The following is a 26309-nucleotide window of genomic DNA, read 5'->3' on the forward strand; positions in this document are numbered from 1 at the left end:
ATAAAAACTTCCTGGTTTACAGTACAGTTCTGAACTGGGTTTCTTTACTATAAGGAGACACTGTTCTATGGCAAATGGATTCAGGATTACAGTTACAGGAGAACATCTCAGATCCAGATTTGAAGGAATATAAGGACATAATAGCAGCCCCTCTGGATCAGGCCAAAGGCCCATCTACTCCAACATCCTGTTCTCACAGTGGCCAACCAAATGCCTATGGGAAGCCCAGAAGCACAACTTGGTCCAACAGCACTCTCCCACTTCTGTTCACCAGCAACAGGTATTCAGGGGCATATTGTGAATTCAGGGGGAAACATCACGACACAGTCCACATTTCCACTGCCACTAATATTTACTGGTGCAGTGTTTGTTTGTATGGCTCAGTACAAATGTCAGCATTTGGTCTTCCGGATATTGCTAGACAATCGAGAGGAACTCAGCTAATTCACAGATCCATATAAACCCCTAGTAAGTCAAGACTTGAGCATGTATGTTGCCTCCTCAAAAGAGCATTGTGCTTGAGGCAATAATAAACCTCTGTGGTGTTTGTTCTTGGATGGTCTTTTTCTACACACAGGTTATCTCACTCGAGGTGCAAGTCATAGAGCAGGCATGTCCAACAGGTAGATTGTGATCTACTGGTAGATCACTGGACGTCTGCGGTAGATCACTGGCTCCCCCCCCAACGAAGCTCAACAAGTTTGGGTCCCCTAAAAAAAGTTCAACATTTTTGCCCTGCATCCCCCAAAAGGGGTAGCTCACTGCCAGTTTTTTTTTTTTTTTATAAAATTTTTATTGGTTTTACAAAAGTTTTTATAACAAACAAACATAAAAAGAAAAAGACAAACAAACAAATATAATTTCATAATGTCCTTTCATAAACTTCTTTCCTCGGACTTCCCCATACCTCCCCTTTCTGCATCCTCATGTCCAAATTTTTATAGCAACTTGTAAATGTTTTTCCCCGTCCTAATTCATCATAGTCCTTTCTTAATCTAATCTTATATTACTGCAACCCTTTCTCTCTGTAAAATCTCGACATTCTAAGATTCATCAAGTTTATAATAGTCCTTAAGATAAATCTTGAATTTCTTCCAGTCTTCTTCCGCAGTCTCCTTTCCCTGGTCACGAATTCTGTTCGTCATTTCCGCCAATGTCATATAGTCAATCACTTTCATCTGCCATTCTTCCAAGGTGGGTAAGTCTTGTGTCTTCCAATACTTTGCGATCAGTATTCTTGCTGCTGTTGTTGCATACATGAAAAAAGTTCTATCCTTTTTTGGCACCAATTGGCCGACAATGCCCAAGAGAAAGGCCTCTGGTTTCTTAAGGAAGGTATATTTAAATACCTTTTTCATTTCATTATATATCATTTCCCAGAAAGCCTTAATCTTCGGGCATGTCCACCAAAGATGATAAAAAGTACCTTCAGTTTCCTTACATTTCCAACATTTGTTATCAGGCAAATGGTAAATTTTTGCTAGCTTAACTGGGGTCATGTACCACCTATAAATCATTTTCATCACGTTTTCCTTTAAGGCATTACATGCCGTAAATTTAATACCGGTGTTCCACAACCTTTCCCAGTCAGCAGACATAATATTATGACCAATGTCCTGTGCCCACTTAATCATAGCTGATTTAACTGTTTCATCTTGTGTATTCCATTTCAACAGCAGGTTATACATTCTTGACAAATTCTTAGTATTGGGTTCTAACAATTCTGTCTCAAGTTTTGATTTTTCCACCTGGAAGCCAATTTTCCTGTCTTGTTTAAAAACCTCCATTATTTGATAATAGTGGAGCCAATCTTGTACTTTGGGTTTTAGTTTTTCATGGCTCTTTAATTTCAATTTCTCTCCATCCTGTTCTAAAATCTCACAATACTTTGGCCATCCGACCTCCATATTGACTTTCTTGTGGGCCTTAGCCTCTAAAGGTGACAGCCATCTAGGGGTTTTGTTTTCCAACAGATCTTTATATCTCATCCAAACATTAAACAACGCTTTCCTAACAATATGATTTTTAAAGGCACTATGCACTTTGATTTTGTCATACCATAGATATGCATGCCAACCAAATGCATTATTGAAACCTTCTAAGTCCAAGGTATCTGTATTCTCGAGGAGCATCCACTCTTTCAGCCAGCAGAATGCTGCTGCTTCATAGTACAATTTTAAGTCCGGCAGGGCAAATCCCCCTCTTTCTTTTGCATCTGTTAGTATTTTATATTTTATTCTGGGCTTTTTGCCCTGCCAGACAAATTTCGCAATGTCTTTCTGCCACCTCTTGAAACAGTCCATCTTGTCAATAATCTGCAAAGTTTGAAATAAGAATAACATTCTAGGCAATACATTCATCTTAATCACTGCAATTCGGCCTAACATTGACAATCTCAAATTTGACCATATTTCTAGATCTTTTTTAATTTCTGACCAACATTTTTCATAGTTGTCCTTATACAAATTCAAGTTTTTAGATGTTAAATTAACCCCTAGATATTTCACCTTCTTAACCACCATCAAACCTGTCTCTTCTTGAAACTTATTCTTCTCCATATCTGTTAGGTTTTTCCCTAAGACTTTAGTTTTTTGTTTATTCAATTTAAATCCAGCTACCTGTCCAAATTGTTGGATTATTTCCAACACTCTTTTTGTACTAGTGTTTGGCTCTTGCAAGGTTAATACAAGGTCATCTGCAAACGCTCTTAACTTATAATGTTTGGCTCCGACCTTTACACCTTTAACTTGCTGGTCCTCTCTAATCATGTTCAGCAACACCTCCAGGACCGAAATAAAAAGCAATGGAGAAATTGGGCACCCCTGTCGTGTTCCTTTTTCTATCTTAAGTTCCTCAGTTATTACATTGTTTACAATCAACTTAGCTTTTTGTTCGGAATATATTGCACCCATACCATTCTCAAATCCTTGTCCTACCCCCATCCCATGAAGATTCTTTTTCATAAAACTCCACGAAATATTGTCAAAGGCTTTCTCCGCATCCACAAATATCAAGACTGCTTTAGTATTTATGTTCACCTCTAACTTTTCCAAAATGTCTATTATATTCCTAACATTGTCTGAGAGGTGTCTCTTTGGGAGAAAGCCTGCTTGGTCTCTGTGAATCTTCTCCATCAGTACTCTTTTAAATCTTTTTGCTAAAATGTCTGCAAAAATTTTGTAATCCACATTGAGTAACGAAATTGGGCGGTAGTTCTTCAGTTGAGTCTTTTCAGTCTCTGTCTTTGGTATGAGTGAAATATATGCTTCTTTCCACGATTCGGGTGCCCTTTTCCCCTCTAAGATCTCGTTGCAGACGTCCTTTAACGGTTGTATCAGCCATTCCTTTAAAGATTTGTAATATCTGGAAGTCAGTCCGTCTGGCCCTGGAGATTTGCCCAATTGCATGTCCTGAATGGCACCCTCTATCTCTTGTTCTGTAATTCTCTGGTTTAGATCCATCTTGCTTTGATGAGAGATTTTCTGTAATCCAAATTTATTAAGGAATTTATCTATGTCCTCTTCATTTTGTAATCCTTGAGAATAAAGTTTTTTAAAATAACTCACAAAACAATTTCTTATCTCGTTGGGTTTGGATTTAATCTTTCCATCCACTTCTAAACTTGTAACTGTATTTAATTTCTGTCTTTTCTTTAGTTGCCATGCCAGAAGTTTACCACATTTGTCTGCCGACTCAAATGTCTTTTGTTTCATTTGCTTTATTTTCCACTCTATCTCTTGGTTCATCAATTCCATATATTGTGTTTGATATAACTTAATCTCCCTCAAAATCTCCTGGGACTTTGGTTTTAATCTTAATTTTTTCTCTCCTTCTTTTATCTTTTCCAAAATTTTTTCCTTTTTCTCATTCTGCTTTCTCTTCTTTATTGAATTTTGTTGAATCAAAAATCCTCGCATCACAGCTTTACTTGCGTCCCAGATCACTCTTTTTTCCACATCGCCCTTTAGATTAATTTCAAAATAGTCCTTTAGAGTTTTTTGGGCCTTCGTGTGGATCTCTCTATCTCGAAACAGGGTGTCATTCATTCTCCATCTAAACTGACCAGTTGTTGTAAATTTCATTTCCATCTTCACGGCGTTATGGTCGGAGCAGGTTTTTGGGCAGATTTCTACCTTCTTAATCTTCGGAGCCATTCCACTAGTAACCCATATTTGGTCGATTCTGGTCCAGGTCATCTTTGCTTGGGAGAAAAAGGTTCCCTCTCTTTCAAGAGGGTTCCTTGTTCTCCAGATGTCTATTAAGTCCATATTTTCAGTCATTTCGAAGAAGGTCTTCGGGAGTCTCCCTTCTTTAGTAAGTGTCAGTCTTTGTGTCTTGTCCATGTTTGTAGAAACTACACCATTCATATCTCCCATGATTATCATATTATATTCCAAATAGTCCATCAAAGTTTCATGAAGTTTTTTGAAGAATTCTGCTTTACCTTCATTTGGTGCATAGATCCCAATTATCAAAAATTTTTCTCCTTGTACCTGTATCTCCACCGCTAAATATCTTCCTTGTTCATCTTTGAACATCATTTTTGGGGCCCACTTTTCTTTTACATAAATCACAACTCCTCTTTTTTTCACTTTGTCCGACGAAATAAATTCTTGTCCCAATCTTTTATTCATAAGCAGTCTCCTGTGAGCTCTAGTTATATGAGTTTCCTGTAAGCAAATCAAGTCCAGTTGTTCTCTGTACAAAATATGGAATACTTGTCGTCTCTTCAAAGGCATGTTCATCCCATTACAATTCCAACTAAGGAATTGCAGGGCCATCTTGTTATTTTTCTGGTATTCCTCCAACAGCTCCCAATTGTTGTTCCTCCTCTGTTGGTGGTGGAAGGTTCTGTCCAAACGAGAGGTTCAAGATGTCTATTACACTCTTTTGCTCAGCAATTGGGTCTACAGTTCCTTTCTGTAAATCTTCTTGATTTCTTTGCAGGAACCTGTCTTTATCCTGTATCGTCTTTATTTTCACCTTCTTCCCCCTGTAGTCAAAAGACAATCCCTGTGGAAATTCCCACCTAAAGAGAATGGTGTTCTTCTTCAACAGGTAGACCAAATCCTTATAAGAAGCTCTCAAGTCCAGAATATGTTTAGGAATATCTTTAAAGATCTGTATCGGTGAGTTCCCGATTTGTAAGGCCTTTTCAAAATGCAGTCTTAAAATTTTGTCTCTTTCCTCCTTCGATCTCAAGGTAATCAAACAGTCTCTCGGTGCCTTTCTGTTCTGTCTTTTGCCCAGTCTAAATGCTGTTGTGATTTTAAATTCGTCTTCCTCTAGATTTTCCCAGGCATCAGCAAACTCTTGCGTTAAGAAGTCCGTAAGATTGTCTCCTTCGTCCTCTGGAATTGATCGTAATTTCAAATTCCTTTCTTTTCTTTGTAGTTCCCACAATGCCAGAGTTGCGTCGTGGTCATAGACCTTCCTGACAATCGGTTCTAATTTTTCTTGGGTCTCTCCAGCAATAGTTCTAGCTTCCTCCGCAATTTGGCGTGTGGCAGAATTTTCTTGCGTAAGCCTGTTTATAGATTCTGTATTCAGGTCAAGTCTTGTTGTTAAATCTGTCAATTTCTGTGAATTCTCTGTCAATTTCTTGGTGTTTTCTGCCGTCTGCTTTGTTAGATTCTCCAGAGATTGGTTTATCTTAAGAAGGGCTTGCGACACTGCATCCATGGAGACTGCTGTGCCTTTTTCTTGTCCTGTTGTCACTGTAGGGGTTATACCTGAGATCGAGCCTCTTTTCTTTTGTTGCTGTAGCTGTTGTTGATGTTGCCTTGTCTTGGCTCTCGTGCTTATCTCGTCTGCTGGGCCACTCATATCCCAAGGTCGTTTCCCACGAGAGCCTTCTCCTAAAGGAAAATTCCACTGTCCCAAGGTGTAGCAACTTTTAATTTAACCTCTAGAGGGAGCAAATCAAAATGTCCACAAACAAAGACAAAGAGTATTTAAAAAGCAAATTTATCAGGAGGCTTCTATATGTATATTGGAACACTTTCCCAATAGATAGAGTCCCAGCCTTCCCTGATATATTGTAGCCACAGAGTCCCAAAACTTTGTAGCAGGTAAGCAGTGAAACTTCCACTTTGTTACTTTCACAGGAATCTAGAGTCAGTTCAGTGTTCCTTTGTCTTATAAGCAGTTTGTGCCAGGTTGGAGGCTGCAGAGAATTTCCTTTTCCTTTAAATTGATCATGCAGCTTATAAAGTCACTTTTTCCTCCCCTCTGCCCTGCAAGCTAGAGGGGATAGTCAAAGTCCAAATGTCGGATTCAAGCAGTTAAAAACAATATCCCATACGGATGCAGCTTAGTAACTTTCGTTGCTTTAATTGTCATGCAGTCGGGGGAAGGCAGACTTCCTTAATTTTCGCCTTTCCCGTTTTCAGCCTAATTTCAAGTAGTTTTGACACGAATAGAGGTTCGATCTTACTCACGGGTCTTTTTTGTCCAAATTATTCAGGAAGGAATCGGCGCTCTCCACTAATGGCGACGCGGCTTCACCCTGCGGGCTGGGTAGCGATTCTCAGCACCGCGCTCCCCGTTGTCGTTCCGGAGCCTTTAAAAAGGCTCTTTCTGCGGTAAAGGGGGGCGCTTCAGGTGCCCACCGAATCTCCTTGTTCACAGGCTCCGTTCCTGTGATTTTAGGGGTCCCCCGCTTGCCGTAGCGGGTCAGACCCGAACTCGCAGAGCCGTCCTCTCTCCGGAGCTCGGAGAGGGAGCAGCCATTAGCGCTGGCGCCGAACCGGAAGTCCAGCTCACTGCCAGTTTTTAACTCTGTGAGTAGATCGCAGTCTCTTGGGAGTTAGCCACCCCGTCATAGAGAAATAAGCATACAAATGTGTACTTACACTATCAATTTTCAGTAAATCCAACTTTGATTAAAATTAAGTATATAACATTTTAGCCACTACATATGCGTGTGGAAGGAAAAGTGATCACTTGACAATAGCTACCTACCCCTTCCCTCCTCCCCCCTTAAGCATTGTGCCTCAAGTATTCATACATAAAACAGTCACCCAAATTCATCAATAGTATCAGTTTCACAGTTTGCTTAGCCTGCATGATTGAAAAGGATCTTAGCACACATGTGCTTTGTATTGTATTCCACTTCAGTAAGAAAACACTACAATAGAAAAACTGGATGCTATGGAACAGGCAGCATTAAGATAACATTTTCTCTGAAATACTACAGCAAGCACAGCTAGCAGCAGCACCAATATATGCCAGGTTGTCTAAAAAAAATGCCATTATAAGGACTTCTTTATTTGTTGCTGGAGTTTGCTTGACAGCGTTCTGAGATATAGTATTGTATGTCTTTCCCTAGGCGGTTATTATATCCTGGTGGTGGGATATAAATAGCTGCAATTGCAACATTAGGTTTTTTCAATCAGAAAAGTTAGAGCCTTCTTTATTTATATGTATATAGGCTGTTTTTTCACCTGAAATTTTTCAAAGGGGCTAGACAACCATGAAAATTTGATCCACTAAAAACACAGAGAAGCAGAACAGAATAGCAGTAAAACCATTACTAAGGAGCCAGGAGGTTGGGGGAGGGATACTTTAAGGAATCATCTGATCATTTTAACAGACAGGTGGGCTCATAAAACCCTAAAAGGAGTGTCCCACTTCTCTTAAATCAACACCTGCTTCCTCCCCCACAATCCTTCAGTTTCAGCGGTGGAGATCTGCCCCTCCACAGGACTAACTATGACAATCCAGAGAAATATGATAATAAGCATTTGGTCAGGCAAACAAGTAGGATGGCCACTTAAACAACGCTCCCACAGAAAGGAAAGAAAGATGCATCATTAAAAACGGATGACAAAAAGCGAGCATAGATTGCATGTGCTAATTTATATGTACAGATGTACTGTAATTTAAATAGAAATAAAATACATCTTAGAGTAGAGGGAAGATCTGTGATCAGGGTGCCTGCTCGCTCTGGGCATTTGTTTCAGCTAAGGCTTGGTCTACATGCACAGCAAAATGACCAGGCAGAATTCTGAGGCAGTGAACCCTATGGCTTGTGAGTAGACTTGTGAGTTGTAGAAAGCAGTAGACTTTAATACAACAAGTATGGGATATCATTTTGAATATTCCCCCATGTTTTGAAAAAAACTCATTTTAAGTTTTAAAAAAAATCAAGCAAACCTGGCCATGAGGTGGAAACACTCCTTGCTGTGCAGGGTTTCTAATTGCAAGTTTATTATTTTTAAAAACAGGGAATATTCAGAAATGTCACCCACCCGAACTGTCACCTTCCCAAACCCCTCTCCCACTGAGCTTTCATCAACTGGTTTGGTTTCTGTGACAGTCAAAGAAAGTTGTAAGCTTGTGCTTCAAAGTGCAGTGTGGGAATCAATGTGGTTGTCTCCAGATGTTGTTTAACTACAGCTTCCAACTTCCCTGACCACTGGCCATGCTGACTGGGGATGATGGGAGTTGTAGTCCAGTAACACTCAGGCTGCAAAGGGGGTGACCCAGAAAAAGTACCAAGGTCCAGACAGAGCAGCCTGATGTGCTACTATCAGCCTCCCAGACCTGTGGTTCTAAACCTTGGCTTACAGTGTCAAACTAAGACTAGGAGACTCAAATCTCCACTCAGTCACATCAGTGACCTGGGGCCAGTCACTATCTCAGCATAACTGACCTTAGGGTTCCTGAGAAGATACAAATAGCAGTGGAAGCATGTATACCACTTGGAGGCTCCTTATTCGAAGAAATAAAAATATAGATGTGTTATGTACTGAGCTGAATAGGATCCAAAATGCAGCAGTCTGATTCGTCCTAGAACAATAGGATTCAGAATGCAGCAGTCTGATTGGTCCTAGAACAATGAAGCTGTATGATTGGTCCACAGGAGCCACCCAATCCAGCTCCAGGTGGAAGTGAATCCACAACCTGATTGGCCTACAGGAGAATCCCGGAATTAGCCAATCATGTGCAGCCCACTGTGTAAATAATGTATATAAAGCAGATATTGTGGGGGAACTTCCATTCCTTATCACCACTATGAGCTGAATAAAGAGCATGAAATCCACTCTCGACTCCGAGTATATTTCAAGATGCAATAAATAATAGTAGTAATAATTCTAGAACTTCTTTGCTCACTTTCTATGTGACTGCAGGTTATATTTGCAGCAACATCACCTGCAGAAAGGGAGCAAGTGAGCCAGACACAGGTTTACCACTTCAGTAAGGGCTAAGCCTTCAGAGGCCAGAACTCCTGCAGTGAAACTGGGGGCTAATCGGCTATTTTAAGGCCACTCCAGAAGCTAATAATGTAGTGATCAGCATAAATGTACAAAAGGTCCCAGCTTCAGAAACAAATCTTCGACTCTCAAGTGCAATGAAGTTAATTAGTTATCACAGTGAGCTTCAGGAATTTGTATTATTGAAATATCTGAAAGACATTAACAACGGTATTTATTACAGGGGAATATGGCCTTCTGTTACCCTGCTAATTCCTGGCACAACTCTACATGGTTCAAAAGATTATTAGATTAGATGACTAAGATACTATACTACAACCAAGACAGGATTTTCCGTCATGGAAAGACTTTCCGCCCACAGTATTGATGTTCTACCTAGATGTATTTGTCTGAAAGAGAATGTAATCTACATGGCAAGAATTATTAAATTAGGATACCCTTTCCACTTCTGTCATTTTCTAAACAATTATAAAATACTGTAATAACACCTTCAAAAAGCAGAGAATGATTTTAGTTAAGTATTTAAAATTTGAAAAGAGCTGGATGAAGCATTTTATTCGAGATCCTCAAAGCCCTTTAATGTGCACAATATTGTATCTGTTGGTTCAAGGAACCCCAACAGAGATTTAAAATGGCAAAATACGCAGCAAAGTAAAGTGTGGAAATATACGCTATTAGATCTTCCAAAATTTCCCATTGCCCCTTGCATAGGAAAAATCACACACACATTGGTAAATTAAAGATTGGTTTACTTAAAAATTATTTGAAGATCCGATCCATATGCATCAGAAAATTGCTCAGCCAGTGAAACCTGGCTTAGTTACAAAGTGGTGAATGTTCCTAAATTATTGGTATAGCAACACGAGAATGGCTTGTGAGAGCCATGCAGCTAAGCTGGAGCAACCAACTTACACTGAGCTGCTCAGGTAGACTGGGGTAGAACAAAGCCTTGATTACCTAGTTCCTCCCAAGATGAGGGGAACTAGACATAGCTAAGCCTGACAGGACAGTTTACTTTATGGTATTAACTCCTTCTTGCCTTAATTAGACTTTAGCAACTTGGTTATAGGATGGTTACCCTATAAGCATTTTGTGTACCACTCATTACTCTGAAAAACACTTGTAACATTCACTTGCCCGTTCGCTAGACTGGGCTGCAACAAGAGCCATTGTGCAGCAAATGGTTAGAGTGTTGGACTAGGGCCTGGGAGACTGGGTTTAAAATCCAAACTTGAAAAACTGGAAAAGTGGTATAATACCGACAAAAACAGAGTGGCTTGCCAAATTATTGGAGTATTACAATATATCCAAAACAATGGAAGAAATTGGAAGGATTTCGAAAGAAAAGATAGATAGGGACTGGAAAGTGTTTAAAAGATACTTGCAAAATCATATCGAAAAATCAGAACTCCTATTAGAATAAACAAGTTCCGTTTCAAATACTGAAATATCAAATAAGATGGAAAACAACGTGTAATAGAAAAAGAAGTATGAAATTAGGGTAAAGGTGTGTGAAAGAAAGTAATAGAAGTGGAAAGATATTGTAATTGAGTAGATTGGAAGTCAACACAAAGGTGGGGTGAAGGGTCGGTGGATGGTGATGGGGAAAGGAACTATTTGTGGGATTGAGTGTAAGTATGTTTGAATATTTTTAAAGATTGTATGAAATGTATGTTTGTATGCTTGTATATGTGTATTAATGATAAAAAATAATAAAATTTATTTAAAAAATGAAAAAAATAAAAAAAATAAAATCCAAACTTGACTGTGAGGCTCATTGGGTGTCCTTGGGCCAGTCACTGCCTCTCAGCCTAACCAACCCCACAGCCCTGTTGGAGGGATTAAATGAGGAGGGGGAGAAAGACATACCGTACGTCACCTTGAACTCCTTGGATGAAAACCTGGGATAAATGCAATAAATAAATAAATAAAATAATGACTGATCTGGTAACACTACATGTGAATGGGCTGATCACACATGTCAAATGTATTTTCACGTGCTGGGCATCGATAGCGCAGCTGGAAATTTTTAGATCGTGGGCTTAACGGTCTGCTGTTATACTGGCACTTACATGAAAAAGCTACAGAGATATGACACGTGAACACCTTTTGCCACATTAAGGGGAACTTGGTTCAAAGGTCCACACATTTCTGATCATTCATTCATAAAATACCTTAGGGGAATGCAGCACTCCCTCCTTTGGTTCCCTTATCTCTAAATGTTGCACACTTTGCTGTAACATGGGAGACTGTTCTCTTCACAAAAGGATGAGTCTTCAAATTCTATTCTGCAATCCCCTGCTAGCAGAGACAAGGAGAACCACAGAAATAGTGCACTCAGCTCTCTTGGGGATGCAGGACCTCATGTTACTCTCCCTCTCTCTCTCTCTTGACCTACTTTGGGAAACAACAGTAGCGGCATTGACAGGCTGTGATCAAGAAACTGCCATAGGGAGTGCACGGAGGGATCATAGTGGGGAAGTAGATGTAACAGATACAAAAGGGACGGGTAGGGTGGAAACATCTGTGGTTCATAATAGAGCATGAAGCTTCTAGCAAGAAAACGTGTCTATAAATGTAAAGCTATTAGGAAAATTACAGGCTAACATTTCTAAACAGAGTGATTTTGGTGAAGAACACATTTGGCAGCAAAATTAAAGGATTCCAGAAGCAGTGATAAAAGGGAAAAAAAGCTTGAGATAAAGGGAAAGGATGCTAATGACAGGGGAAAGAAAGAGTGTGCAAAAGCAATTCAAAGCGGTTTGCACGTTCAAGTAGAAATTACACATTGAACACATCTAATAATGTGAGCTGAAGGGCAGCGAGCCAAAATTTGAATTTATTTTTAAAGGACTGAATTACTCAGCAGTTCATATATAATTGTACTGATGTCAGCACATCTGAAAAATTTCCAATGTGTGCTGTGGCTTCTTTTCGGTTGAAAAAGTCTTTCACACTTGTGCTACAGCCTTAAAAGTAGTTGAATGCAACTCCTCAAAATTACTTGCCTTGTTACACAAATTGCTTATCAGTCTTGTCTGTAATTGCACTCCCTCAAAGAAAAAGATGGTACTAGTATTGAAAATTCTCTATCAATTCTTTATCAAAACCACTTAACAGTGTACCCACACTTTAATCTGAACCGCAACTCTATAGGACTCAGACCCAGAATCCATTTCCAATACTGGGGCTCACACTGGGACAGTGTAGGCACTCTGAGCACACACAAAGGACATTCTAAGCCAGACTGTTATTTGTCACAGCAGTAGGTTATTTTAGCAGCATCACCGACGCAACCTGTGATATTAGTGGGAGTCCTCAAAATCTGTTATAACCAAGTACACATATAGAATCCAGTGCTTCCACATCAGGTACACTTGCCTCCAGGCTATGATTTATTGATTTATATATTACATTTATATCCCACCTTGCCTCCAAGAAACTCAAGGTAGTGTACATAGTTCTCCTCCTCATTTTATCCTCACACAGCCCTGTGAAGTAAGTTAGGCTGAGAGTGAGTGACTGGCCCAAGATCCTACAGTGAGCTTCATGGCTGATTACGGATTTGAACTCTGGCCTCCCAGGTCCTAGCTCCACACTCCCAACTACTGCACTGCTAGTGTGACCTCTGGCAGTTCTTATTTTCCAGACTAAGTGGTGCTTGACCCTTATATCATTCTGCTGTACTAAAGCCTACCTCTTGGATCCTGAAGAGTCACCAATATTCTTTATCCTACCCTTTTCCCAAGGAGTTCAGGACAGTGTACATTCTTCTTTCCCACCACCACCAGTTTTAATTCTTTCAACAATCCTGCAAGAATGAATGCACCAAGAGATAAGCTCACTTCAGAAGCGACCTACCACAAGTTCTAAGAACAGGTGGAGGGAGGAGCAGGGTCGTGCCTGATGGACATCCTGTTGGCTCCATCCACAGACCTCTTTATTTGTTGGGTGGGGGGGGGACCCACCTGCATTTGGGTGAATGCATATAGACTCCCCCATAGGACTGAGAACCCAACAGAAGCAGGCACTCTCCCTACTACATGTATCCCTGGAATTCATGGGATAACATCTGAAGGGGACTATAGTGACCGGCTCAGTGTCACCAGTAAGTTTAATGAATGGGGCTTCAAAGCTGGGTTACCCTCAGCAGAGTCTGGCACTCTATCCTCACCACCATATTTGTCAGTTCACCTCTCAAGCATCTGTACTATAAACTTACAGTATATTTAGTTTAGGGTGTTTCCAAAGTGGTGTTTATTCTGGGTTTGGTGCACTTCCCCCCCCCCTGCCCCAGTGTCCACATCACTGGCATCAAAATTAAGTATATTTAAAAAGAATATTGGCAACTACCTGTTTGCAATATCTGAATGACCCATTTGCAATATTAAGCACCCATGGTGCCATCAAATATGACATCCTTAAGAGCCTGCAATTCTAGTCACAGATACTTGGGAATAAGTTTGATTGAATTCAATGAGAGTTCCAAACAGCCTTGTGCTACAGTTAGATAAAGTGCTGAAAAAATTCTGTCACATATCTTTACTGCCTCCCCTATTCCCTCTTCCCACAAGTATCAGAGTCTTCTGGGAAGAGGGAATGGATGTGGAACTAGTTTAAGTTTATTGTATAAATATGCCCTTGGAATTAATTGGAACAGCTCAAGTTAAAACCTGAAACAGCTTGTGACGCAAAATGTAGCATTCAGGTATATACCACCTTTTTGTTAAACAAGTTTATTGCTTTATTATAGTTACTGCCCAATATACAAAGCTATTAAGTAGGCAAATTAATTCTGAAAAACTGACATTGACAGTGGAACAGATTTATTTGGCCTGCACTTATGGCTAGTAATAGTAACTATATCTGGTTAAAGTTTCCTAGGTTGCCCTTCATCACACAAGTTGTTTAAATGTTGCAGAGACTTAATGCATCCATAAATCCTTCTTATGTCTTACTGACAGAATCTTCCTCTTTCTATTTAATTTTAGAAACACGTATAAGGTCAGAATTCCTCACAGTTTAAGAAGAACAAGTAGGAAACAATGTGGCAATTTTCAGCAGTAGTAAACAGGCATAATATTGTAATAAGGAGAGTCACTATTGTCCAACCGGATCAATAAGGATCAAAAGTGAACTAATGCTCAAATAGAGTGATGAGCAATTACGTAACTCAGAGAGACACTCAAAAACAGAACATGCAAAGCTCACACAGAAGACCAGTTTACTAAATACACATTACAAATATACAGTATTATAAGATAAGGGAAGTTTCCTTGCCCCTCCACCAAAAAAGTTTTTCCAGAGAATCCGGAGAGGCCCTCCTGAACATTGTGGCATAGGCTCTGTGGGCAGAGGTCCTCCCAGTTTGCAAGTGATTCCTTCTTCCCCAGCAGCTCTGCACAGATCTTACCCCACGTTGTTCAGGCTCCCTGAACCCTAGAGCCCACAAGGCAGCAGTGGGAAGGAAGGAATGGGAAAAAATTTCCTCCCATGAATTTCCTTTAGTTAATTTACCTTAGGATCCAAGCCACTGAATTATATTCTAGAGCTGGAAAGCATCTGGAAAAGAGGAACTAAAACGATCAAGGGGCTGGAGCAACCCCCTATTTGGAAAGGCTATAACTTTTGAGGCATTTTAGTTTAAAACAAAAAAGTTATTGGCATGATTGTGCTGTGAAAGATTATGTATGTTGTACAGAAGGTTGATGGCTTTCTCCCTCTCTCAAAATACTAGGATCATCAAATGAAGCTAAATGTTGCAAGATTTAGGACAGACAAAAGTATTTCTTTACACTGTGTATAGTGTAACTATGAAATTCCCTTCCACATGTTGCAGTAATGGCCACCAACTAAGACAGCTTTTAAAAGTGTTTAGACAGCTTTATCCTCCACAAATTTATCAATGAAAGGTGGTTCACTTATTTCAAGCCATTATCAGCATGTGCCTAAGTCTTTGGGTGATCATAACCTACATGCATATTCAGGCAGAGATCCCAAGGCAAGTTATTTGCTGCTAAGTTATCAACAATATCTTACTGAGGATGGTAAAACAAGGGAAATTTAGGCCAGATATACAAGGATGAAATCTTAATCCTATATAAATAATCAATAAGACTGTTATAGACGTCATGCAGCTATAGATCAGTGTTTCCCAACCGGTGTTCCGCGGCACACGAGTGTGCCGTGAGACATCGGCTGGTGTGCCGCGAGATACCTGGAGGGAGGCGGGCGAGTCGGGCGGCGAGAGGCGGGGCGGCGGCGGCGAGGAGAGGCCGCGCCTCCTGCTGCTGCCTGGCGCTCCTCCTCGCAGCCGGCAGCGCTGCCTGGGCGCCTCCGCGCGACTCTGCCTCGCTGGGTTTGGTCTCCCAGCAGAGACGGGTCACACGCGCCCCTCCCTCCCTCCCTCAGCCTGCGCGGAGGGAGAGCCAGAGAGAGGCATCGCTCCTGCGCTCCGAGGCGGATTGAGCGCAGCTGAGAGGAGCTGCCGAGGGAAAAAACTTTCACTTTTGTGCGTCCCTCCCGGCGTGACGCTGCACGCTGACGTCACGGGGCGGGGCTTTAATGGTGGTGTGCCGCGAGATTTTTTTTCAGTAAACAGGTGTGCCGTTGCCCAAAAACGTTTGGGAAACACTGCTATAGATAACACAAATCATTTCCTGTTTTCTATTCCATATTTCTTTTCTCTTATCCTTGCCTATTTAGCTAAATCGTTGGCTTAAGTTTCACAACAGAATGAGACATTGGTGTAATATGATAAATGCTGGCCTCCATCTCCCTTTATTCCCAGTCAGCATGACGAATCGTCAGACATGGAAGCTGCAGTTCAGAAACATCTGGAGGGCCATGGGCACCCCAGCTAACCTCTAAACACACTCCTTTCAGTTCATCGCTGCAAGTTCTAAGTGAAATACTGATTACAGGTTGTTCTGAACAGATTATATATAAACACACAAGCACAGCATAATACATAAAGCAATACGATCAAAGGTGAGCTACCTAGCCTATTAGGCTGACACTTTAATTACCATATATGGATGCAATTGCCAGTGATCACACTTGTTATCAAGAACAGCCAAGTACCCAAGGGAATAGATATTTTCTGAACTCTTGCAAACACATGCATCTGCTACTTCTCTTGCATATATATTCATACTTTATTGCTTTAATTGGTCCTTCCTTTAGCATAGATGAAGTAAACTAACCTTCTACATCAAATACTAATACTATACTGCTGAATGCAGGAAGTGCTAGTTTAACATATATATGAAGCTGTTGGGAACATTAGAGATTTTTTACATATTGAGTGGTATATAAATGCTTTAAAATAATTAAGCAAACAGGCAGTTATTTGGAGATTCTGAGCAAGCTGTCATCTGTAAGCTGATGACAACTAATTTTATTTTTCTGTACTGAGTTAGGTGAGACTCAGAAGATCTTGGACCAGTGCTTAGAGGCTGACGCTCATCCAGACCACAGCAGCAACTTGAAAATGAATTCTCATAAGACAGAAGCCCTGTGGGCAGGTAGTTCCTAGGTCTGAAGCAACAGGTGCATAGGCTTGATGTGCTCTTAGAGCCATTGTTGTCATTAGAGGCTCAAGTGGTCTCCAGGGCAAGGACTGCCTTTTACTGTTGCTGGCTGGTTTTCCAGCCATGGCCATTCTGAAGAGGTAGAACCTTACCACAGTGATCCACAAACTGGTAACCTCAAGACTGGACTACTGTAATTTAGTCTGTGCGGGATTGCTCTTGACTTTGGTTTGGAAGTTGCAGCAAAGCTTCTCTCTGGAGTGACTTACTGCGAATGTATAACACCAATTCTGAAAGAACTGTACTGGGTGCCTATGTGCTAAGAAACCTGCTTTCAAATACTTGCATTGACTTACAACCCCCGATATAATTTGGGTCCTGGGTACCTGAGAGAATGCCTTCTTATGCTAGCCCAGAAGGGGCGAAAGAAAATACATCTGCCACAAAAGCTCCCAGGTGCTGCTACATGAGGGCAGTAGACCTAGCTTCAGAATCCAGCTAGTAGAGGATGCCAGTCCAACCTCTCCCCTAAATCTCCCCATTTTGACAGGTGGGAATACAGGCGACAGCAGCTTCTGCACACTGTAGTGCTCTTCACCAGTGAGACTTCCCCACTGGCAACCAAATTCCCCAGCCAGTGGAGTTGGCAGATCTGGATAAAGAGACATGCATGCCTCATCCACACCCCCTCCAGCACAATGGGTCAGAAGTTATTGTTCTGTAACACAAGAAAATGGACCCCCGAGTGCCAGCTGCAGTAACAGCTCATGAGTGAACTATTTCCTTCCTGGCCATGGGTGTGGTCGGGATTTTTGTTAGTGGGGCAGGCCCTTTGTTAGGGGGGGACAGGCCCATAGTTAGCTATGTATTTTTATTGATTGGGGGGGCAGCTGCCCCCCTTGGCTACACCCATGTTCCTGGCTCAAACAAACTTGTTCTATTTTTCTATATTTTCCCCACCATCAACTTCCATGCCTCCCTAGGAACATCTCCCTTCTGGTTTTGAGAAACAATGCTATCAATTCTCACAATGTGTTGTCAGTCAGCATTCAGAAAGTTAGTTTAGTGTGTTCCTGAACCATATTAGATACGTACTTAAAATTGTTCAGAAAACCATAAGGATATTTGAGAATTTCCAGAATGCTTGTGTATTGGTTCTCTCCAGTCTACGGCACTGCATTAATTTTTCATACTCGTCCATTCCTATCTTATACAATAAGCATCAAGATAGATCCTGAGGTTAAGCACCGCTCATTTCCTCTCCAAGGATCAAACGCTGCAGGAAAAGAAAAGTAACATTGCTGCACCTGAAAGTCTGGAAATATCCCAATTCTTCCATATGATCTCAGACACACTTTTGATCTTTGAAAGGATCAAGGAAGGGGGGTGGGGAATTGCTTTAATTCACTGCTGTAGGTAGATTTTATACAGGGGGGGGGGAATCTGGGTGTGGCCAGTCATGGATGAAAAACAAATTGAGCTCTCTCTCAAATGCATCCATCTTATACCCCTGAGGACAACTGGGCCACAAACACGCTGCCTTCATCTTGTTTCCAAAGAAGTAAAAGCAGCTCCAGCAGCACTGAGGAGAAGCAGACTGGAGAAGCAGCAATTACGCAGCAAATTGCATTGCAGCTCTGCCTTCATGTAGTAACGGGGACCAACAGCAAACTATTCAGGAAATAATGAAGGGCCATATACTGACGGTGTTACCTTTTCCCCTCAGGAGGTTAAAGTTTGGTTTTAGACTGGCACTTCACAAACACCCAGCCACCCCAACTGCGCTCTTGTAATATTTCTGCCCGCGAAGAATGAGAGGCAGAGCAAGGAAACCCATTTTCTCTTATCCTATTCTGCCTGTGTAAAGGCACAACACAATCCCAGCCTTCTCTTGCTCTTCAGTTACAAGCAGAATATAAAGTTCCACTCGGTTTCGTGCATGACCACCTCCCTTGGTAGGAGGGGACAGTTGTTAAACGGAGAGAAGAGAGCTGCTTTGTAAGTCAAAATGTTGCCATCCTTCCTCACACGCCTTAGGCAACACTCCCTACTAGGCCTGCTTACTAGACACGGGGGTTGTGCCAATTTGCAAATGGGGGAAAAACAACAACTGAGCTGACAAAGCCCACAAAAGTTTCCACACTCCTAGAGAACATAAACCCGGCATTTCTGAGCAGCCGCCCTGTAGTTCTAAGAAAGGAAGGATGCAAAGCCCTCTGCCCTTGCGAGAGACCCGGGGGGGGGGGGAGAGGTACCTGTGAGACACCCGAGGTTCTGCGCTGCTTCCTTTGCCCGCTGCTGCAACGCGCAGTCGGATTTAGCTGCAGCTCCGATTCCAGGCGAGGTTCCTCTAAGCGCCGCAAAGTAGAGAGAACACCTGCAACCGGCCGGCAGTCGCCGCACTTGCTGATTGGCAGCTGTAGCAGTCCATCGCCTTGCGTCCCCGGAGATGGGAGGCGGGCTTGGATCAGTAGAACGCGCTCTCGGCAAAAGGAACTGGGAGGGGATCTGTTGGCTTTGTCGTTATGGGATCAAATTCCAGAGATTATCAGTGTGCTTAAAAAAAAAAAAGAGTGAGAGAGAGATAAATTGATTATCGCAGCGTTCTGAAGAACTGGCTACTGAGTGTTTGGTTGGCGATTTTGCACAGGTTCCCCCCCCCCTCCCCGCGCTGCAATCCATGCGATTTAAGATGCTAAACAGTGCAATCCCATGCACGTTTACTCAGTGGGATTTACTCTTTAAGAGGCGGGGTTTTTTAATAGTATTGCAGCCCAGGGCTACAATTCCTTTTGTACACTTGCTTGGAAGTGGAATTACTCATGAGCCAACATAGATAAGATCCTGCTGCACCACTGATTGCTTCAGTTTTGTTAAATTTATGATGCCTGAAATAAGATTTTTATATACTGTAATATTTACTATATTTTGTTATTTGTCACACAAAGTAAATAGCACTCATGATCCAGAGCATATTTTCCCGCCCAAATCTTTAAACTTGAAACACACAAAAAGATTCTAGGTTTTCCTGCACCTTATGCTTTTATCTAGTTGTGAATTATGATACCCAGGTCCAATGAAAAAATAAACTATTGAAATACTAAGCATAATTATTTCTTTTCCCTTTTTTATAAGCGTAATTATTTCTAAGTGAGCATGGTTAGGATGCGACTCCTGTCCTCAACTGTAATCCCATAGGACATCATGTCTGAATATAAAAAGGAGAAAAACAGAAATCAAACAAAAGTGTCACCCCTCTATTTATTTACATCTGGAAAGAAACTGTTTTGAGTAGATTTGTAGAAGCACATCGGGGATGATAGTACCAGCATGGTTTTAGGATTATACTAGGATGACCAAGGTTCAAATTCCTACTTCCCATTTCTCAGCCTATCCCACCTCAGAGGGTTGTTGAGAGGATAATATGAAGCAGAGTTGATGCATGTTCACGCTTTGAGCTCTTTGGAGGTAAGTGGGATATACCTGTAATAATAGAAGCTAGTTAAAATTCATCCAGAGTCAGTACTATATTAGGAAGATTAAGTGCAGCTGTCACTCAAAACCATGCATCAAGAACTTCTATATGCAAGGTAGCTTAGGGTGAGAGAGAAACTCTGAGGTCTCCAACAGGATTCTTACCTGTACTCAACGTGATAGCATACATTGCTCGTTAGTTAACATTCATATTCCAGGAGGCATGGAAGGTGGTTCCAATATAGTTATATAAGAATATAAGAGCCTGCTGGATCGGCCCAATGGACTATCTAGTCCAGCATGCTGTGTTCTCATGGTGGCCACCCAGATATTAGTGCAAAGCACAGAGTCAGAATTCAAGCACAAGAGCATTCGAGAAGTTGGACCATGGAGAGATTGCTAAAATCTGGTAAAAGGTAGAACCGAAAGAATTAACTGCTGATCTGCAGTATTTGCAGGCTCTTCAGATAAGGCACGGTGTGTGAACCAGTTCTGTTGAGGCCTAGAAACAGCTTTGCATGCCAGAACTCAAGTACGACACACAAATTAATTGACAGGAACACAGAGGGCTTTTCTGTCTTACGGTTTAATCATTACCAACCTCCACCCCACACCCCAAGGTGCGGGATCAAGGCCTCTGAGGGCAGAGACGGGTGTGATTTCCCGGAAGGCCTCGGATCTGCACGCGCCACAGGCTAATATCTCGTGGACTCCGGTGACCTTGGGCTGGATTCAGCCAAGCCCTGCTCAGAGTAGAGCCGCTGGAATTATTGAACCAAAGCGAGACACGTCCTTGAACTTCAGTGGGTCGAACCTGAGTAGCCCATTCATTGCATTTAAAAAATAAATATTTGTTTATTTTTATTTTGTATTTTCAGGTCTGAAATCCCTTAAAGATGACCAAAAAAGGTGGAGGAAACACGTGTTGCTTAGGTTTTTTTTTACGTGCAGCCCTTTAAGCAAGACCTGAAGTCTTTTCGCATCCAGCAGTTGCACAACCCGTCAGCAGGGGTGCAACCCCAGCGAGGCGCTGGGTTCCGGCCCCGACGGGCTGTGGGATTAAATAGTGTGACTCTATGCGTGCCTACTCAGAAGTAAGCCCGCTGAGAATTTCCAACAGTTGCCCCGGGTAGGGGGAAGCAAAGGCGCGTGCATAGATCATAATATATAGCTAAATGCTACAATAATGCTGCAATATGTTCTCCCTGTTTCCCGCTTGCACGGAGAAAAGCAATTAATTTAATGTCAGCCCATCTATCCCTGCCTTTTTTTGGCCGAGGAAGGTCGTTGAATGCAGCGCGACGTTGAAGTCCCTACTGTAAGCTGCCCTGCACAGCAGCAAAGAGAGAGCGGTACTAAACGCCTTTCCGGGAAGTTTGCCTCCTACCAGCCGCCGTCCTGCTTCCGCGGGAGCCATGCGAAGTCGAAAGTGAGCTGGCGGGAGTCGCGTCGGAAGAAAACAGAGAGGCAGGCGCAATGGCAGATCAGAGCCTGGAAATGGCCTCTATGATTCCTGCCCTCAAGGAATTGGGCAGGTAGGTCTCAGGCCAACCTGCTGGAGTAGGAAATGTCCCCCTTTCTTTGCTTGCTTGCTTCTCCCGTGCCCCTAATTTTACTTCTCCCCAGGGAGCCAAGCAGAGTCAATACATTTATTGACCCCATTTTATCCTCACAACCACCCTGTGAGGTAGGCTAGGCTGGGAGAGGGTGGTGGGCCGTGTAATGGTAGAGAGATTAGAGGCCTCGGACAGACCTAGCACTAAACTGCAATTCCCGGGATGGGGTGGAGCCATGACACTTAAAACTAGTATAGAACAGATGTAGCCTTGTTCCGTCCCTCATTCCTTTTCCTGCCATGTAGCAAAACCAGCGCTTTTTTCCTTTAAAAAAAATTTAGGAGTACTCTAATTTTGACTCAAGAAAACCACCATTTTATAGTTGAAATCGGGGAAAATAAATACAGTAAATGGACAAAAGTACAAAGATTCACAAAATGTTTAGGGGTGTGCGTACCCCTGCGGCCCTCCAGGGGGAAAAAAAGCACTGAGCCAAACGTTATTATACCTGTGGGTCTCAATGCATTAGTGATTCTCAGGAGTTTGAAGCTGGAACCCCGATCCCATCTAAAAGAGAATTCAGCTTATTACTGGAATGCATTTTAGTTGGCAAAGGATACATGTCGGTGCCCCTTTAGTTTCCACCGTGGAACCACAATTGATCCTCCAGCAACAGAGAAAGTGCCTCCACTGGGGGGGGGGGAGAGTAGCTTTCTATGTAGACTCTGATACTGTAATTTTATTTCCAATTACAATAATTATGTGCTAATTACCTCAAGCCCCTCCCCACTTTCCCTTGGTGTGTTCCCCCAGTTTGACCGGTCAATAACAGCAAGCTTCTGGTTATTTCATACTTAAGTTGCCTTACTCATAAAAGTAAATAATTTAAACATCTGTCAGAACTCTTTCCACATGCTACTTTATTTCTTTGACTTGAGCACCTTTAAAAAAACCCAAAACTATATTTCCATACTAAGATATAATGCTTCCATCATTGGAAAATTTCACTCCCACAATTTTGCAGTATAAATGATTCCGTTTTTCAATTATATTTCAATGAGATTCTCCTTGCAATACATGCCTGAATAAAAAAACCAGACCATTCTCCTCTTTCAAATTTCGAAAAAGATTTTAATTAGCCAAAGGGTGCCCTGACATGAAATAAATCTGTACCAGGCCTTTCCGTGCATGAAGAAATACTGTTGTGCCCTGCTTTTGTTACTGGAGAATTGTTAGCACTTTTTACTGCCAAACTGAATGGCTGTTTTCTCATTTCTCATACTCAGAAATAAGACCTGCAGAATTCAGTAGGGCTTACTCTGTGTAGAGTGGGGTTACATCTACAGCCTTAGATCTAATCAATTATTCTTTTAACCAGTAGAGACTAAACACAAAATATGAAGGTACTCCTTTGAAATGCTTCACAGTCCGATTGAGATTTAGGCATCTTGGATAACTTGGTGTCAACTGACAAATAATTTGCTGGTTAAAAAAAAGAAATGGAAGTTCTTCCCCAGTAAGATTTCAGGGAAAGTTGGTGGTGTGTCTGATATTAAAGATTCTAATAGTTGCCTTGTGCAAAGACTCTTAAATTGTTAAAATAACATATTTAAGCAGAAACACAGATGCAACTTTTAAAACAATTCTTATTTCCAGGGCTACTCCAGAGGAATACAATACAGTGGTACAGAAGCCAAGACAAATACTCTGCCAGTTCATTGATCGGATCCTTGTGGATGTAGATGTTGGTAAGTAAAGGTACTAAAAATAAGGCCCCTTTAGTATTTAGGGCCTAAATACTAGAGGGGTCATATTTTGAAAATCTAAAAAAGGGCAACACCTGCATGATACCTGACCCCCATTGATCTATTCACAAATATTGGTGAGTGGGCAATTCTCAAATAAGCCTTCTGATAGAATATGCATGTTGGGGTAACTAATGCAATTCAAGTGGGGTGGGGAAATACCCTTTTGGAGTGGAATGGAAGATTAACTTTCATCCAGTGTGAAAAAGTAGTTTGAGGGGGCAATTTAAATAAGCTTTTCACTGACTCAGCCAATTTTGTTTAATATAATTTGTTACAATTACTGTATCAGGTTTTGGTTGGTGATGAATGTGTGCAATCCATAGACTTGCAGCTTAGTATGTGAGTTTCAAAGAGAAACAAAAATATCTGAAGAAGTGTGCATGCACACGAAAGCTTATACCAAGAACTAACTTAGTTGGTCTTTAAGGTGCTACAGGAAGGAATTTTTTTATTTTGACTATGGCAGACCAACACGGCTACCTATCTGTAACTAAAAATAATTCAGGCATTGCAACAAACCATTGTTGTGATGAGATTAAGCAAACCTGAGCTTCAGGCTTCTGTGCTCCTGTTTCTCATCCTTTATGCAGAAGTTAAGTCACTGTAGCATTGAAGAAATTATGACAGCATGCTGTTTACCATGTTTAGCAAACCTTGAAAAGTATGAAATTCATTTTTAAAAATACATTATTGCAGTTCAGGATTGTCTGTTGCAGCACAGCAAATGTTAAATTTGTCTTGGAACAGGTTTACCGTGGCATAACACGAGTTCTTGTTTTCTTTTCAGTGGCTTTAGAACTTGTTAAGAAAACCGAGTCTCAGCCAAGCTCGATGATGTTGCTTGATTTTATTCTGCATATCATGAAATCATCCCCGCTTGTATTTGTAAATATAACTGTACCTCATCAAGAAAGTGTCACTGATTCAAGCTGTATCGGTGAGTTTATTTTAAAATCCTTGGAATTCGGTATGGTAAATTACGTTACAATAGTGTGCACCACAGGTACTGATTTCTTCTTTTCATCGACCCAGTTCAGATGGCACACTAAACCATAATTTAGTGTGATGAGAGCAAACCACAGTAAACCTTGGGCTTGTGCGCTCACAAACAACCTTCTCTTCTCCAGCATAGCCATGAGGAGGAGTTCAGAAGGTTTTCACTTCCATATCTGCTTAACCACAGCTTATTGTTTTGTTCGAACTAACTAACTGGTTAATTATGGTTTGTTTGATGGTTAGACCTGGATTCAAATACTAATTTGGCAATGGATTCACTTAAGTCATGGGATGGTTGTCAGGGTCATTGACAAGGAACTGTTATTTACTTCCTTGAAGTTCAGAACAAGGCAGAATACAGTCATACCTCAGGATAAAAACACTTCAGGATAAGTATTTTTGGGTTGCACTCCGCGGCGACCCAGAAGTAACGGAGCGTGTTACTTCTGGGTTTCACCGCTCGCACATGCGCAGACGGTCAAGATGACATCACGCGCATGCACGGAAGCAGCGAAACGCGACCCGTACACGTGCAGACGCGCTGTGGCGTCTTACGTTCCATTCGGGATGCGAACGGGGCTCTGGAACGGATCCTGTTCGCATCCTGAGGTACCGCTGTACCATTTTTACTGCATATGTAACTGCAAATTGTAATAACCCCTTAGGTACTTAAAATAAGAACTTAGGAAGCTGTCTCATACTGAGTCAGCTCATCTAGCTCAATATTGTCTACACTGGATGGCAGCATGTCTACTAGACAGAGCTACCTCCTAGCCCTAAATTGATATACCACAGATTGAACTCAGGACCTTTTGCATGCAAAGCAGATGCTCTACCGCTGATGAAGACTTTAATCTTGTACTACTTGCTTGTGAGTAAGCCCCATTGAACCCAATGAGATTTACTTCTGAGTTATATATACCTAGGATTGCTCCTGTCAGTAAGGTGTACAGCCTAACTTCAGTGTCCTCAGTTTGAATTATTATTTTTTTTCTTGTGAAAGATTATGTGCTTTAAAATGGACAGTATGGAAAAATCAAAGGTTTTAAACAGTGAAAATTTCATTTTTGTGATACTTGAATTTGGTGCAGTTTAATATTTTTTCACAGAACTTTCAGGATTATGTTACACACTTCTTTGAGGTCATAGCAGAGAGCTGTGGTCTAATGTGCCACTGGTAAATACTTAGATTGAAAGATGGACTCAGAAAAGGAACTGCGTTGCATCTGACTGATGCTTCATTTTTATGTTTGAAATCAAGACAACCAAACACACCCTAAGCCCACCCCCAACCTCTCTCACCACCAAGGACATACAACAAGTGAATAGTAAGAGAACCCATACAAATAACACTGACACTCCCCCACTAAGTAGAATAACAGAAGCATAACCACTCCATACCACTCGCCCCTCCCCCTCCCCTTTTTTCTTTTCCTTTCCTTTCCTTCTTCTTCTTCTTCTTAATTGTTTAAACCAATTCATAAACCAAGAGCAGTAATAATGAAACATGTGTTGTAGATATTTTTCCACATTTATTATGCTATTTTTGTGATATACAAACAACATGAGAAAACTTGGTATACTTGTTTGTATAATATTATTCTTGTTTATAACCCCACCCCCCGAAAGAACTTTGACTGAGACACCTTTGTTTTCTAGAGTCCTCTTAACTATTATTTATTTCTATTAATAGACTGCTTTTCTGAAAAAAGCTTCCATTGTATA

At 41.4% G+C, this 26309-nt stretch overlaps 2 protein-coding genes across 2 annotated transcripts in view; one reads left to right on the forward strand and one right to left on the reverse strand.

Annotated features, from left to right (window-relative positions):
• Positions 1-19295, reverse strand: part of PLS1 (plastin 1) — a 56942-nt gene extending 37647 nt beyond the window's left edge. Inside the window, exon 1 of the mRNA XM_082224212.1 lies at positions 19006-19295. The gene's annotated coding sequence lies outside the window, so the exon portion shown is untranslated. The remainder of the gene's footprint in view (positions 1-19005) is intronic.
• A 2307-nt stretch (positions 19296-21602) lies between these two features.
• ATR (ATR checkpoint kinase) overlaps positions 21603-26309 on the forward strand; it is a 52738-nt gene continuing 48031 nt past the window's right edge. Inside the window, exons 1-3 of the mRNA XM_082223817.1 lie at positions 21603-21759; positions 23437-23528; positions 24376-24525. Of these exons, the coding sequence (XP_082079943.1) occupies positions 21701-21759; positions 23437-23528; positions 24376-24525 (301 nt within the window). The 5' untranslated portion in view covers positions 21603-21700. The remainder of the gene's footprint in view (positions 21760-23436; positions 23529-24375; positions 24526-26309) is intronic.

Source organism: Podarcis vaucheri, assembly GCF_965113315.1.
Source record: "Podarcis vaucheri genome assembly, chromosome: 5".
NCBI lineage: Eukaryota > Metazoa > Chordata > Lepidosauria > Squamata > Lacertidae > Podarcis > Podarcis vaucheri.